The 14,079-nt window shown below is 40.5% G+C and overlaps 1 protein-coding gene across 1 annotated transcript in view; it reads left to right on the forward strand.

The window, feature by feature from the left end:
• CHRFAM7A (CHRNA7 (exons 5-10) and FAM7A (exons A-E) fusion) overlaps nucleotides 1–14,079 on the forward strand; it is a 37,964-nt gene that overhangs the window by 9,742 nt on the left and 14,143 nt on the right. Inside the window, exons 3-4 of the mRNA XM_059482599.1 lie at nucleotides 9,652–9,696; nucleotides 13,530–13,639. Coding sequence (XP_059338582.1) covers nucleotides 9,652–9,696; nucleotides 13,530–13,639 — 155 coding nt within the window. The remainder of the gene's footprint in view (nucleotides 1–9,651; nucleotides 9,697–13,529; nucleotides 13,640–14,079) is intronic.

Consider the following 14,079-nt stretch of genomic DNA (forward strand, 5'->3'; position numbering starts at 1 on the left):
GAGAGCCCAAGACATCCAAGATAATGGGTAATGTTACATATCACAGAAATTTTGGAGCAACTCCTCCTTGCTTAATTTTCCTACACTGAAGCTGGAGGTAGGATGTAGTATAGTTAGAGACACTGTCTGGGATGAGTAATAGCATTTTGCTATCTGACCCTCTGAAGCTGGCTTTACCTAAGTCCATTTGTAGTGCACAGAGCCATTCCTTGCGGCTGTGTAAGATGCCTCTGGGTTCCTCAAAGGTTTCAGCTGCTGCTAAATCATGGAAAATATACTCTGGTCAGGTGTGGAAATTTTTGATGCTGTTAGTCACAAAACTAGGATAGATGAATGCCAGCACCAGGCTGGTGCTGGAGCTGTGTGCTCTGATCACTCTCAGGGGAGAGGGAGAGGAAGAGACAGCTCTGGGTTCAGCTCCCTGTTTCCCCATAACTTCTCTCCTTGAAGAAATAACACACGCACTTTCCTTCCACTTCAGTCTGCTGGTACACTGAAGTGTAACAACCTGACCTTTCAATTTCAGTGTTTTGCAGCTAACCTCTAGGAAGATAAATCAAGTTCAAAGGCTTTGATTCCCTCTGGTTTTAACACCATGCAATGAGAGGGGCTATGGGCTCCATTCTTTGATCTTATCTTGTGGTACTGTTGGTAGTTCCCAGGTTCCAGCATGTGTTCAGAGCTGGGCTGCCTATCTCTGAGAGACTGGCAATGGTAATCAGTACCTAGAGTCAGTATTTAACACTAATTCAGGGTTCAGTCCTCTCAACAGGAGTCTGCTACAAAATACACTAGAATCAAGACATTGTAAATAAAGCAACAGAAGACAGTTATTACTTTGCATGTTTGTGAGAAATTTAACTGCACTTTAAGCTCTATGCTATATTCAAAAATTGAACTGAGTGAAACACCTACAATTAATCACAGAAATTCATAAGGTAACCTGAAAAATGTAACTTGCTCTTCAAAATATATTTTTTCATGCAAGATGTGCTGATGTATGTGATTAGTCATGCTGTACTCTGCTCATTTCATATGCCTTATCTCTGCTTGTCTTTGCAAAGATGAATGTGTTCATATCTAAATACAATCTCTTGCTAACAATGATGTACTGAAAAAAAAAGAAGACAGACTGCTGTTACAATTACATCCCCATGGTAACAAAAATGGTACATCATGAGCCTCTCACACATATTTATAATCTCAACTTCTTTTTCCTGGAACTCGGTGAAAGCCACTTCTCCAGCTTCTGCCAGGACAAAGCCCTGGTGCAGCCAATGGCAGCACAGCTCTGAGACCTCACAGAACACAAAGACCTTCCTCCATCCTGAGACAGCTCCTCACACAGATGCTCTGAGTTAAGGTCGCTCTTTTGTGCTCTTTCTGCAGCAGCTTTTTGCTGTGATGGATTTGCATCTATCTGGAGAGACCTGTGTGTGGTCTGAGCAAACTGCCTTTCTTTTAAAGCAATATCAAGAAATTGGGGAGAAAGCAAATGCTTTCTACAGAAGTATATAAGACAAGTTGGTGTGGAGAAAATGCTGGCCTTTTCCAGACACGAACAGTGCAAGTTAAAAAAAACAAAAAGGCAAAACAAACAACCTCCCTCAGAGTTCACCTGAATTAGGTTAAGCAATCAGATTCCTTATCTCATAGTCCAAACTCAACCTTAACCCAGGTAAAATTCAAATTTTATTTTTCTAGATTTTAAAAAAATAGAAAAAGATATTCAGAATGCCAAAAATGAACATCTACTCCTATCCCAGCAGCACAGAATGCTCTAACAATATTTTAGCATTTTAACTTCAGAAACTTTTCAACTTTCTCAGAAATCCAGCTCTAAGCAGAAGCATACTTGTCTGTTGCATTCAGGTTTACTTCCCCACTGCTTTGTTTCACTTCGTGCACACCTGAACAGTGCATGAGAGAGAGAGGAACTCCAGGCTTCAATATCCATACAGAACATGTCTGAAAATCCCCAATTTTTTCAGACTTCCACATAGGTCAAACTCTACAGTACCTAAAGCCTGAACTGTAACTATGTGTAAGCTCATAGTAAACCTTGTATTAAATATGTAGTGGCTCAAGTGTTAAGTACAGACCAGAACTGTAAACTGGGGCACCTGTCCACCCCTCACACCTGGAGCTTTTCTTTTCTCCTCTCCCATTCCCTCCTTCCCAGCTGCTGGATGCTTTTCCTCAGGAGTGTGGCTGAGTGACTTGCAGAGTTTCCATCCCACAGAACCTGGAGCCCCTGTGGCTCAAGCACAACCTCTGCACCCCCTGCCTCCAGCACCAATTTCCATTCACACTGACCTCACACTGCTCTGCCCAGCCTGGCCCTTCTCTTGCCAGAGAGACACATTTTTCCTTTTGTTTAATTTGCTGAAAACAATGTGCTTGTAGGATAGAGGGAAGATTTACAATGTAATTTTTAAAAAATCCATTTGTTGATTTTCTATTAATATATCCACATTTTAAACAATTTGGTTCAAAAAAACCTGCAAGAGAATAAATAATCAGAACAATTTCAGGTGTTCTGGATGAGATATGTTTACAAACTATCAAGACAGGAAAATGCTCAATAAACACTAAGCAGCATATTCTATAAAGTAATTTTAAAAATGGCATTACATGTATATACCTAGGCCAGCCTGGAGGAGTGCATTTCAAAGGAAAATGGTATAAGCAGGCATTGCTTTGAAATAAAGCTTCCATATATTGAACTTTAAACATTACAGGCTAGTTAAGGAAATATTTATGAAGACAGGACAAATTTTATAGGTGAGAAGCTGCACAAAATTGAACTAACAACATCAAAAGAGCACTCTGCTAAGGAGAGGTAACTTGAGCCGAAATGTTTGGTTATCAAGAATTATTTCTAGTAAGTGAGGCTCACTCCTTGATTTATAGAAGAAATAGTTCTAGTAAATATGGCCAGGCAGAATTACTGAATGTAGGACACAGTTCCAAAACAAAAGAGAAATAGAATTAGAGTGCAGAATCAGACCTTAATCCAACCCATCCCATGCAGAAGACTTCACTGGAATAAAAATGGCCCTCTCCTAGAAATATTTTAAATTTGTTCATAAAATTGAACCTACACACAACAGTCATTAGCCCTAACACTCTGCTTTCAGCTTTTTCCCAGTGTTCCACTGCATTCTCTTTTCCTGCTGTACTTTCTAGCCTTGGTCCTTGCCACAGCACTCACAGGATTCACAGAGGAAACAGAGAAGCTGTCACTGCATCTGGTACTGCCACTCTGCCCTGCAGGGTTATGGAACATGCAGGCTGAGTTCAGAATATGCCTGCCATGGTTTAACCCCAACTAGAAATTAAAACAGTGCATGCAGTTGCTCACTCAGGCCCCTCCCCTGGTGGGGAGGACAATCAGAAAGAAAAGGTAAAACACATGGGTTGAAATAAGAACAATTGAATAAGTGAAACCAGCCCAAACCAGGAAAATGCTGAAGATTAGGGCACTTTAATAACTTTATTCACTCTATCACAAATTAATGGGAGGAGGAGGTGTTCACAGAGGGAAACTCTACCTGTTTCCCATATATAACAATTAAGTATCTCAGCCCCAGAATAGCCATTTATTGCCTCATTCCTCATTAAATTTACAGTCCAAAGTCACCTTTCCTAAAAAATCAAAATGGATAATGGCAGCAATCTGTGTCAGTCTGTTATCTCTATCAACAAAACTCCACTTTTTCCAGCCAGGAGCAATTCTCCTGAGCCATTCTTTATTTCAAAGACCTCCAGCATGCAGACTGCATGAAAAGCCATTCATATGCCATTCATCACAAATCTAATAAACCTAAGAGCTCAGTGGAAGAGAAATTTTCAAATTTCATTTTAATTAACTACTCCCATTTTGGTTGGACTTTATAGTTTAATTCTTTGATTAAAAAAAGGTAGAAAAAATTAAATCAAATATCAAGAAGCACACCAAGTAATGAAGATATTTTCAGGCTAGGTTTTGGAGATTTCACTATAAAACCTTAATGCTACAGGAAATACTTAACTAAATCCTGAGCACAGCTGCAATTACCCCTAAAGGTCTGAAGGAGCCAAAATCTGAATATTGAATATTTTTCTGTCTTGTTCACCTATTTTTAAGAAATCAGAAACATTCTTTTGTCTGTTCCTGATGCTGAATCTCACATGCTGGATCATGGAATACTATTAATATTATTTATGCAGTGGTATTAACTGTTTACACAGCATTTTTTGCTTAATTGGGAATATGTGCTGTAAGCTGAGTAAAAACCATTTACTGTATAAAAAGGTCTATTGCTTACCACTGCAGTGAAGAGTAATTGCAATGGCCTATTCCTTTCATGGTGAAAAGGAAGTTGGGTGGGAAAGAGGCATCAGGAATTCCAATCTTTTATGTCACAAATCATGTACACTGACTTTTTCTTCATCTTTCTTTTGCTTGAACAACCTTTTTCACTTTGACAACTTTCACTTTTTCACATTAACAACTTTGTTTGGCTTTTTATTCCTATACAAACCTCCCCAAACTTCTTAATTCCCTCTACTACATTCTTCAAGATCAACACTGGCTGCAGCTCCAGCCCACACCTATGGGTGATCAGGGGTAGTCCTTGGCCAGCAGCTGCAGTCTTCATTTCAGTGTCCCTGCAGAAGCACCAGGATGGCTTTTTAAAGTAACTGATTTTTATCCTCACCCTGAGATAGGAAAATTAAATTCTGTCTGCATGACTAAGAAGCCCTGAGCCACCTTTAATAGAAAAGTACAGCTTTAACCTTGGCACAGGGAGGGGATATTTTCAATAGACCCCCACAATGACTTACTGTGGGAAGACTGAGAGGTCACTGTGGTGCTCTCAGGGCTGCAGATGAGTGGAGCTGGAGCAGACGCTGCTCTGGCCTCTCCTGCAGGTTGGTCACACAGGGAGCTGCTGTGCTCCAGCACCAGGGCAAGGAGGGGAGTGCAGCCCTCTCACTACTCTCCATGACTTCTGAGGATCTTGGGTTCATCCTGCCACTATGGCTGCCTGAAGTATGGACACAGCACCAATCTTTTGTCACCTGGCCAGTTTACGAGTGCTTAGCTCACCCTCCAGCTTATCCTCTCAGTACTAAGCCTGTAGGAATTCAGGCTTTTTCAGCTGATACACTTTAGTGAGCTCAGTGCATGACCCTAAAAAGGAGCAGGAAGGAAACCCCAAGCTGTGTGAAACAAAAATTGAACATAACAGGACTTTAAATGAGGCAGGGGGGAATGTCAGTAGGCACAGGTAATTTGACACTGTGGATCAGAAGATGTTGAGAATGTTTAATGAGCAAGTGCTGAGACAATGAGAGCTAATGAACTGCCTAACCTGCTGGTTTCAGTAGGATGGCATTCAAACACACAAAAGTGAAAATCACATAAAGTAAAGAAAGTGTCTTGCATGTTTCTCACTGGCTGCCAGAGTGTTGTTAACTTCAGACCACAGTTATTAGTTTCAGTTTTGCTAGAGGGTACTAATCAGGAACATAGTATTATGCTGTAACGAGTGATGTCTTAAAATGTTCTTCCAAAGTCTTTATTAAGGTTGAAAGTAATTGAAGCCCAGTTCAAAGAGCCATAACTTTTTCTATAATTTAGGTGAGATTCAACCACATAAAAATAAAGAATCTAAATGTGAAGTGCAGAAATTACAGCTCATAGATTTTAGAATATCACCTTAGGTGAGTCCCTGGGAAGTGTGTGTTTCTTGCTAGGGGCTGCACATCACTGCATGCCACTCTCTAGGCAGGCAGCTTTATTTTAGTTCTTTTCCCCCTCGCAGTTGCCGTGTAGCTTTTCTAGTGTGGATGCTACATGTGCTGAAATCCATTTGAAAGTCTACAGATATCATTACAGAGCTTATAATGTCCAGGCTAACACCTTTCACAAAGCATTATCGAGTTTCTCTCTTCTTTTATATACTCTGAGGAACACAGGGTAAGGGAAGGATAATTTGAGACACTGGTAACTGTGTTTCCAAAGGTGATCAGTCCAATGGATTGTAGAAATTGAAAAAACAGACAAAACCAGGAGTGGGAACTGGAAGAATGGAGACAGTGCAATTTCCTTCAAAAACTTGCAGAAATTATTACCTCTACCTTCAAAAATGAATCAAGAACTAGTCAAGTCTCCTGATGTCAGCTACTTTCCTTTCATTACCTGCACTGCCACAAAAGAACATGACAAGCAGTCCAGTAGCAATTCACCATCTGTCCTCTCTGCAGTTATGTATGGATGGAGATGGCCAAAGCAGCCTCCACCCACCTCCCACTGTGCCAAGGAAAGCTAAATCTCCAGTAGCAGGGCTACTTGGCTACTGCCTGAACAGCAAGTAACTTAAAGCAGCTGGTATGGAGGAAAAACCACACCAATCCCAACAACCTGATACAGTGCCTGATCTCTTTCTCTTGGGATGATTCTCCAACATGTGAAGCCATTTTTCTTTCCTCCTTTATAGCAGAAAGGGTTTGTAACAGGAGCTTCCTTGTTTTTGTGTCAAAACACATGAAGTGTTCTGTAAGTGTTTACAAAATGAAGTGACAAAACTGGTGAAGTTCTTTGAAGCCTTTCAAGCCCACCCATCATTTTACAGGGAGGTACTGCACAGCTCTGTTGAAAAGAGTGCTAATGTAGTTTGCTGTGAAGCATTTAAAACAATGTCCAAAAAACTCTTCCTAAGTAGGGAGAAACCCTGCAGGATGTCTCCTGCCCCATCTTTTACCAGCTTCACTTGGGGCCACAGCGAATGACAAACCCTCCAAAATCAGAACCTTTCCTCTAGTGATGGATGAGTCAATCCAACAATGACTAAAAGACTGGAAATTGTTTGCTCCAACAAACAGTATTAAAAACTCAAAATACTGCTATAAACCAAGCCTCAGCAGGCAGTAAAGTTTTTATATCTGAGGAGCAATGATTTATGATTCAAACACTGATGGTACCTTAAATATAGTGATCCAAGTGGAAATTACTTAGCTCATATGTAACCCTCTTTCAGACTCTAAATGCTTCAAATAACAGAAAGAAATACCATGAAAACAGCAAGGGCTATCTTCACTCAGGGCTTGTCTCTACAGTACAAGTCACATTTGAGTCAGTGCTCTCAGAATAGGCTCTTTGAGCTAGGTTTGAGTGAAAGTTCACACTTCAGAATAACTCCTGGCTTTCAGAATACGCTTGCAGAGTGTCCTGCATGCCAACCTGTGATGGCTCTGCCCTGTGCCTGGCAGTGGCAGGCAGCTGAATCATGCTGCCAGCAGCACAGCTGCTTTGACACTCTGCTGTGCCCCTCAGCTCTGCTATGTGAGTGCTCAGTGGCAGCTCTCTGGCCTGGCTCTGTGATGTGCACTGATGGTAGAGCTCCTTCCTGCCACTCCTCTGTGCTGTGGGCTCAGGCCCTTCCAGCAGATCCTCACAGCACCAGCAACACCCCAGCTTCAGTACAATCCCTTTCTGGCTGCTGAAAAGGACTTTTTGAAACATCACTAATTTAAAGCTAGGGCCGTTCATGTGTAGAAAGAGATCACACTGGGAATTTAACTCAGGATTTAACCATGCCATTCTGCTAATAGTCCTGAAACAGGCTTCCTGCGACATAATGGATTCTGAATTGCTCTGCACCTCTGAGTAGGCAGTTATAGGCGTACAGAGAAACCACCCAGCAGTGGTGCTCTCAGCTTTGCTCAGGTGCTGAACCGGGGCATGGCATTATAGGAACGTCTCATGTTCACCTGGGACAGCACATAGAGCTTTCAGAAAATGTTACTGAACTTTGGAGGACAAGTTATTATTGGCAATATTTCTATCTCACATAAAATTGCCTATGATGAATAGAAACATGGAGATTTTACATGCCCTGAGCTGGCAACCCTTCCCAATAGACTTTAGTTCTGGTGAGATGAATGATCTCTTAAAGATTGTTTCTTCATTCATGAATTAAAGATCCCGTACAAACTAGTTTTGTAGTGCTCTAACACTATAAGCAGGCTGAGAGAGGCTCCAAATTAATGTTTGTAGGGCTAGAGAATAACAGCTACTAGTGCAAGTTAATTACTGCTTTGCCTGGCTGACATCTTCAGCAATGCCTTCACCATGCAGATTCAGTGGAGCTTAATAATGGATTTCTGAAAGCAAATGGTTGGAGACCTCTTTCCCCAGGATGCCATTTAAATGAGTTGCCCACTTGAGATAGTTTTGAAAAAGGTTCATGGAGGTGATGAAGCAGAAAATAGAGAGGAAAAGTGCTGAATGACTAGCTGTGGTCTGTGATTATTTATATTTTTATGCTACTTTTTTTTAAAGCAAGGTAGGAGTGTGCATGATAGTAGACTTTATTCATGCACATTGGCATCTTTATTTAAAATCTTTCTATTTGTATGTTGGACATTTAGTTCTGATTACACACAGCCTAGTAACACTTTCATACATTTACTGATGCTGCTCCTCAAAAGGTTTCTCTTGCTTTAAAAATGCCATTGTCCCTTGCAGGGTATTTGATTTTACATGCTGTGTAACTTCCTACTAATGTGCGGATCTAAAATGGTTGGAATGAAAGGTTTCTCAGGAGTTCTTTTTGGTCAGTAGTTCACAAAACAAGAACAGAAGGGGAAAATTTACCTTTAGTAAAGTGTGTTATTAAAAAGGGTTTTTTAATTGTATGTGATTAAACATTTTTGGCCATTTTTTTGTTATTTAGGAATGACATTTAAGTTCAAGAGTGACAGATGTAAGTTCAGAGGTCTAGACATATGAACAACTCTGGCAGTTGAGGCTGTACAGGTGACTGAATTTCCTGTGACATCTTCTCAGACTGTAAATGGAGCTTTGGTGTTGGGACAGGGATTGTGTGCTCAGAGTGGAAAATGTGGAATACTAACTGCATATATAGTGTATTCCATTAGCTTCACATAACCCAGGTGGATGCTGATATGGTATCTCCACAGAAAAAGGTCACTGATAATGTCCTGTGTCTGAGCAGTGAAGAATTAAAGTCTACAACTTCAGCATTAGCATTCAGATGCCTGCTGTGTCACCTGAACTTACATCAGTCACAGGAGTGCAAGGGAAAGGCCTTCAAAGAATAATAATATCCTGCCCTGACAAATTTTCTGGTAAAGCTGATGCAGCACTGTTTGTACAGTTCCACTGACCCTAGTGGTGCCCCTTGCCTGTTCAGCAGCTCCTCAGAATGGCCCCAACACCCCTCAGCTGAGCTTAGCCACACTTTGCTCCTTGTTTTCCTACTGCCTGCCTCTGTCTGCTGGGTAAGGTTAATTAGTGATAGGGCTGCTGCTAAGAAAGGTGGCACAGGCAGCCTCTGCTGTAATCTGCCTTGCCTTTGGAGACTCTTTATTAAAGAAGAAGCCCAAGGGAAGAGTCTGGCAGAAGGATACCCCCAGGAGACAGTTTGACTGATAGCAGTAATATTAAATTGAAATTTAAAAGTTCCTGTGAAAACTTCCATTCCAGTAAGTGAGTGGCAATGATTCCCATTGCTTTGAAAGGTACTTTGGCACAACTGGTTATTTAAAAATCATCAAATGTATTTAATGGTATTATTTTATCTAAATAATACTAAACTGGGGTTTGTTTTTTCTTCTTCCTCTCCTCCTTCCCTCCAGGATGAAAAGAATCAAGTATTAACAACAAATATTTGGCTACAAATGGTAAGTTTTGAAACAAAATATGTTTGTTTTTCCCCTTCAGTTTTAGAGTTTAATCTGGTGAGGGGTTTGAATTTTAGGAAACTTTCAGGTCTGTAGAGAAAATATGAGTTGACTCCTAATTCCATGTCAGATTTTCTTTGCTACCACTAGATACCACAGCAGAGAACTTTGTCCTTATTAACTCATGGCCAGTATTGTTGGGCAGAAGTCAATCTTTACTCACTTTTTAATGAATGGAAGAGATAATAGATAATTCAAGAACTTTGTGAGAGTATTTTGAAATTGTTTTCTCTGAAAGGTTACATTATGACTCAGAATTAACAAGGTGCTTCTTAGCATGCTGACTCCTGTGGAGTCCTAATGCATCCACAAACATTTCTACCATAAGTTTGTCTTAAGCTCTGCAAAGATGGTGATGTGGAGTTTTCTCTACCTACAGCAGCATGGATGAGAATTTGCCATTAGTTGAATTCCCATCAGTACTACAGAAACCAGCTGAGCACTGCATTAGGTAAAGGAAGTCACAGAAGTTACAGAAGATTTTTATTATTACAAACAATCACATAGATTTGCAGAAACTATACCTTTCAGTTTCTTTAACCAGCCCATTCTGTTTAAAGGCATTATTTTTAATTTTATTGTAACATTTTAAATTGAGCACCTCACTTGCCCTGGGGTAGGCCTTGGGAAACAAAGGAAAGACTATTCTGATGATCTGTAAGAATAGCATGGCTATTCCACATATTTACAAAGAAAATCGCCATGGAAGAAGCACTCAGCTCATGCTTTTATAGAGGCCTGTTGTACAGCAAGATTAAAACTGTCAGTATAATATGTTTTGGCTTTTAGCTACAAAGACCATAGTTCCTATGATTTCTTACCAGTAAATGATACAACACTTTGTACTCAAGAGGCTGTAATTTATTTTCCTTCTCTTTGATCTCACAGCATCCTTATCCTTTTTGAGTTTGTTTTTTTTTCCCCTTAGGAAATTTTTTATTATATTATACATTCTGTATTTCTTTTGATTTATTCACCTTCACACATACTGGATATGAAGCACCTTAAGACTGCAATGAACAGATCACTTCGTTACTACAAAAAAATGTAGCCACTCCTCATGGCTTGAGTAGACATAAAAATATAAGTGTTTGCATATTAACTGTCTATTAATGGTGTTCTAGAGAGAGTCAAAGCAAAGCTTAAGACAAACACGTGTCATTCTCTTAGAATCATCTGAAATAATTTTTCCCTGAATCCCTCTCCATTGCATTCCTTGATATACATGTGTATATCATCAGCAACGTATCTTAAATGAATTTTATGATACAATGTACCTTAAACATATTTTGTGTAATTATCTCCAAAATACTTAAGTGCAAAAAATAACTTGAGAGAAAGGGGAATATAAATCTAGTATTTATACAGGCAGACTATTTCATCTGACCATTATCTCCATGGCAATACTGTTCAGCATCAAAAATCTAAAACTTGATCTAAGTTATAGCAGGAGCCTTGCTTAATCACACAGATTGGTACTAACCAAAGCACCCTGAGCTCTTTGCCATTTTAATCCAAATTAAAGGTGCTTCAGCTCCTTTAACAGGAGCTCTAAAGTTAAAGCAAAATGAAGCAGATCATGCCCAGCTGGATGGGTGAACACTTTGTACACAGGGCTGACAGAGCAACCATAAATCTGTTTAATATGATCTCTAATGCAGCCTTGGCTATTAAGTTTTCTGCTGCTCTTGGATTTACGTCACTCAGCATCACCCTGTGCTACAGAGCCGTGGCCATGGGAACTCCTAACGTAAGCTGGGCTAGGAAATGATTGGATATGTTGATATCCACTTCAGCTGGCAGTGAATGCAGCCTGCCAGACCTGGCCCTGCCACCACGAGTGTGACCTGCTCTGGCAGCTCCTGAGGATGAGTCACCCAAAGCCACTGAGCCACAGCTTTCAGTGCCTTAAACCCACACAGCTGATTTGCTTACATTGCCGGTCTTTGGAAAAAACAGATTATCCTGGTGTCTCAGGACTTCTACATTACACAAAGATGAAGTGGTAAAAAAATTACAGTGACATTCGTCAACCAAGAAGTTCATGTAAAACTGTTTACTGGGAAAATGCATGTAAAACTTCTGAAAAAATATGAGAAGCAGTTGGTCAGCTCACAGAAGCTGTGCATAGATGGCTGTGAGCAACACAGGTATCTTAACTAGGGAACTGTGAAACCAAGAACTATGAACAGAGCCAAGTAATTGAAGATTTCCATTAAAAACTATTATCTGTAAAGCTAAATGAGAAAACAGTGTATGACTCAGATCTTTTGTCTGATTTTGCTACAAATTCATTGTAAAAAATGAATGAGATAAATATAGAAGCACAGGCCAAGAATAAATATAGTAAACACCTCACAAAAGCTGCATGATGAATGCTATTAGTTGTGCTGAATGCATCAAAATGGTCATTTATGCTGTTGTAAAGGTACAAGAATGCATTTGAATACCTGCAGCATGAGGCTAACTGGTAACTTGGAGTATCAAATCAAAACTTGCCTGTGACATTAATGCAAGGAATTCCATAGACCAGTTTGATGTGAATACCCCATGAGAATGACGAATAACATTTACCTCCACAATACCCACTGGCAATTTTTTCTGACCTTAATGTCTATCAAACATTTTGACAAGGACCACTAGACACAAGGGGTGTTGTACATTTACTCACCCATTTAAAAGTTTACATTTAAGAAATTAACATTTGGCATTGCAACAGCTTGGTAAATCTGGACAAGCCCTCACTGTAAGTTACATGACACCTACAGCCAAGTGAAGTTAATATAAACATAATAATGGAGATACAAAGAAGCACATAATGAAGCATAGACAGAGAAAATTTGGTACGTTTTGTAAAATGAATTGAACACTATTCCTTATACCCTTGATGCTCAAGAGAAACCACCCTAGTATCATAACAAGCCATTTGCACAGGAAGGGGTGATGCACAACCTCAATTTCAGGAAAATACAGCAGGAAAATACTCCTGGAGTGCAGGAGGCTTGCTGGGGCTGCCACAGTGCTCAGCTGGCTGCAGGCTGGGGCTCTGCTCCTGTTTATAGCTGTGCTCCACCATATGTTTCAATGTCAGAGTGTGGGATTTAGCAGTGCTGAGCTCAGATCAAAGCCCTGCTGGTGCAACTGTGCCAGCCTGCCTGTGCCAGCCTGCCTGTGCCAGCAGCCAGGCCTGGGCTGGAAGGAGCACAGGCAGCCCCAGGGCAGCTGCCTCCAGTGCAGGAAGCGCCAGCCAGGGAGGAAACCTGTGCTATGGAGCATCTGCCTCAGAGTTTGGGCAAAGCCAGGCCCAGGAGCTGCCAAGACATCCTGCTGGCATTACCCTTGTGCCATCACAGTCATCTTCTGTCAGCAGTGAATGCTGGCTGCTCTACCCCATGCCTATGAGCAAGGTACTACAACCTGAGAATTTCCAGCCACAGCAAACAAAGGTCTCTATGAAGATAAAGATAATGGAAGTTACTGTATAAATTATAAAAGCAGTTCAATCCCAAACTGGCACCTGAGACAGTGTGAACAACAAAACTCAAGCACTCCAAATGTCTTCTAGGCTGTAATGTGCACTGCAGTGTGAATTGAAAATGAGGGGTTTATGAGTTCCATTGTGCTCTAGGTGGCTTAATTCACTCTTTCTAAACATTTCAGTCCCTGAAGCTAAACAAGAGAACACCTATTGTTTCAGCCCACCCAGTCCCTAAAGAACTAGAGTAAAGCAGTGGATGAGATGACCTAACTTACTTTTTGTGTGTATGGCTTAGTACTGGACAGATCATTATCTGCAGTGGAATGTGTCTGAATACCCAGGAGTGAAGAATGTTCGTTTTCCTGATGGACTGATTTGGAAGCCTGATATTCTCCTCTATAACAGGTAGATACAATTTTCTTTGTGTGTGTGTGGGGATGGAGGGAAGATCATAGAATTATAGACTTGCAAAATTTCCCTTGAAAGCTCAACTGCTCCAGCTTTTCCTGGGAAAGGGAGTCTACGTGAAGTTTTCTAGAACCCTGGCCAAAAACAATGATAAGGGCAAGGTAAATGACAATCATCTCATCAAAATGCCTAGATTTTAAAATAATTCTCCAAAACTTTCTAGGTGTTTGGAATACTGGAAAATTACCAGTCTCCTGTTCACAGAAGAGAAGGACGTATTTGCAAACACTTTGTGAATAACAATATTATCCCTACCACCATTCTAATTGAGTAGCTTTTATGAGATGGTGTTTAATGGCATGGATAATGATAATTTTCTCTGGAATTTTTTGGTTTAAATAGTTACAGGGGAATTCAAATTTGATGTTTGCTTGTCA

This window comes from Ammospiza nelsoni, chromosome 14 (assembly GCF_027579445.1).
Source record: "Ammospiza nelsoni isolate bAmmNel1 chromosome 14, bAmmNel1.pri, whole genome shotgun sequence".
In the NCBI taxonomy this organism is placed as follows: Eukaryota; Metazoa; Chordata; class Aves; order Passeriformes; family Passerellidae; genus Ammospiza; species Ammospiza nelsoni.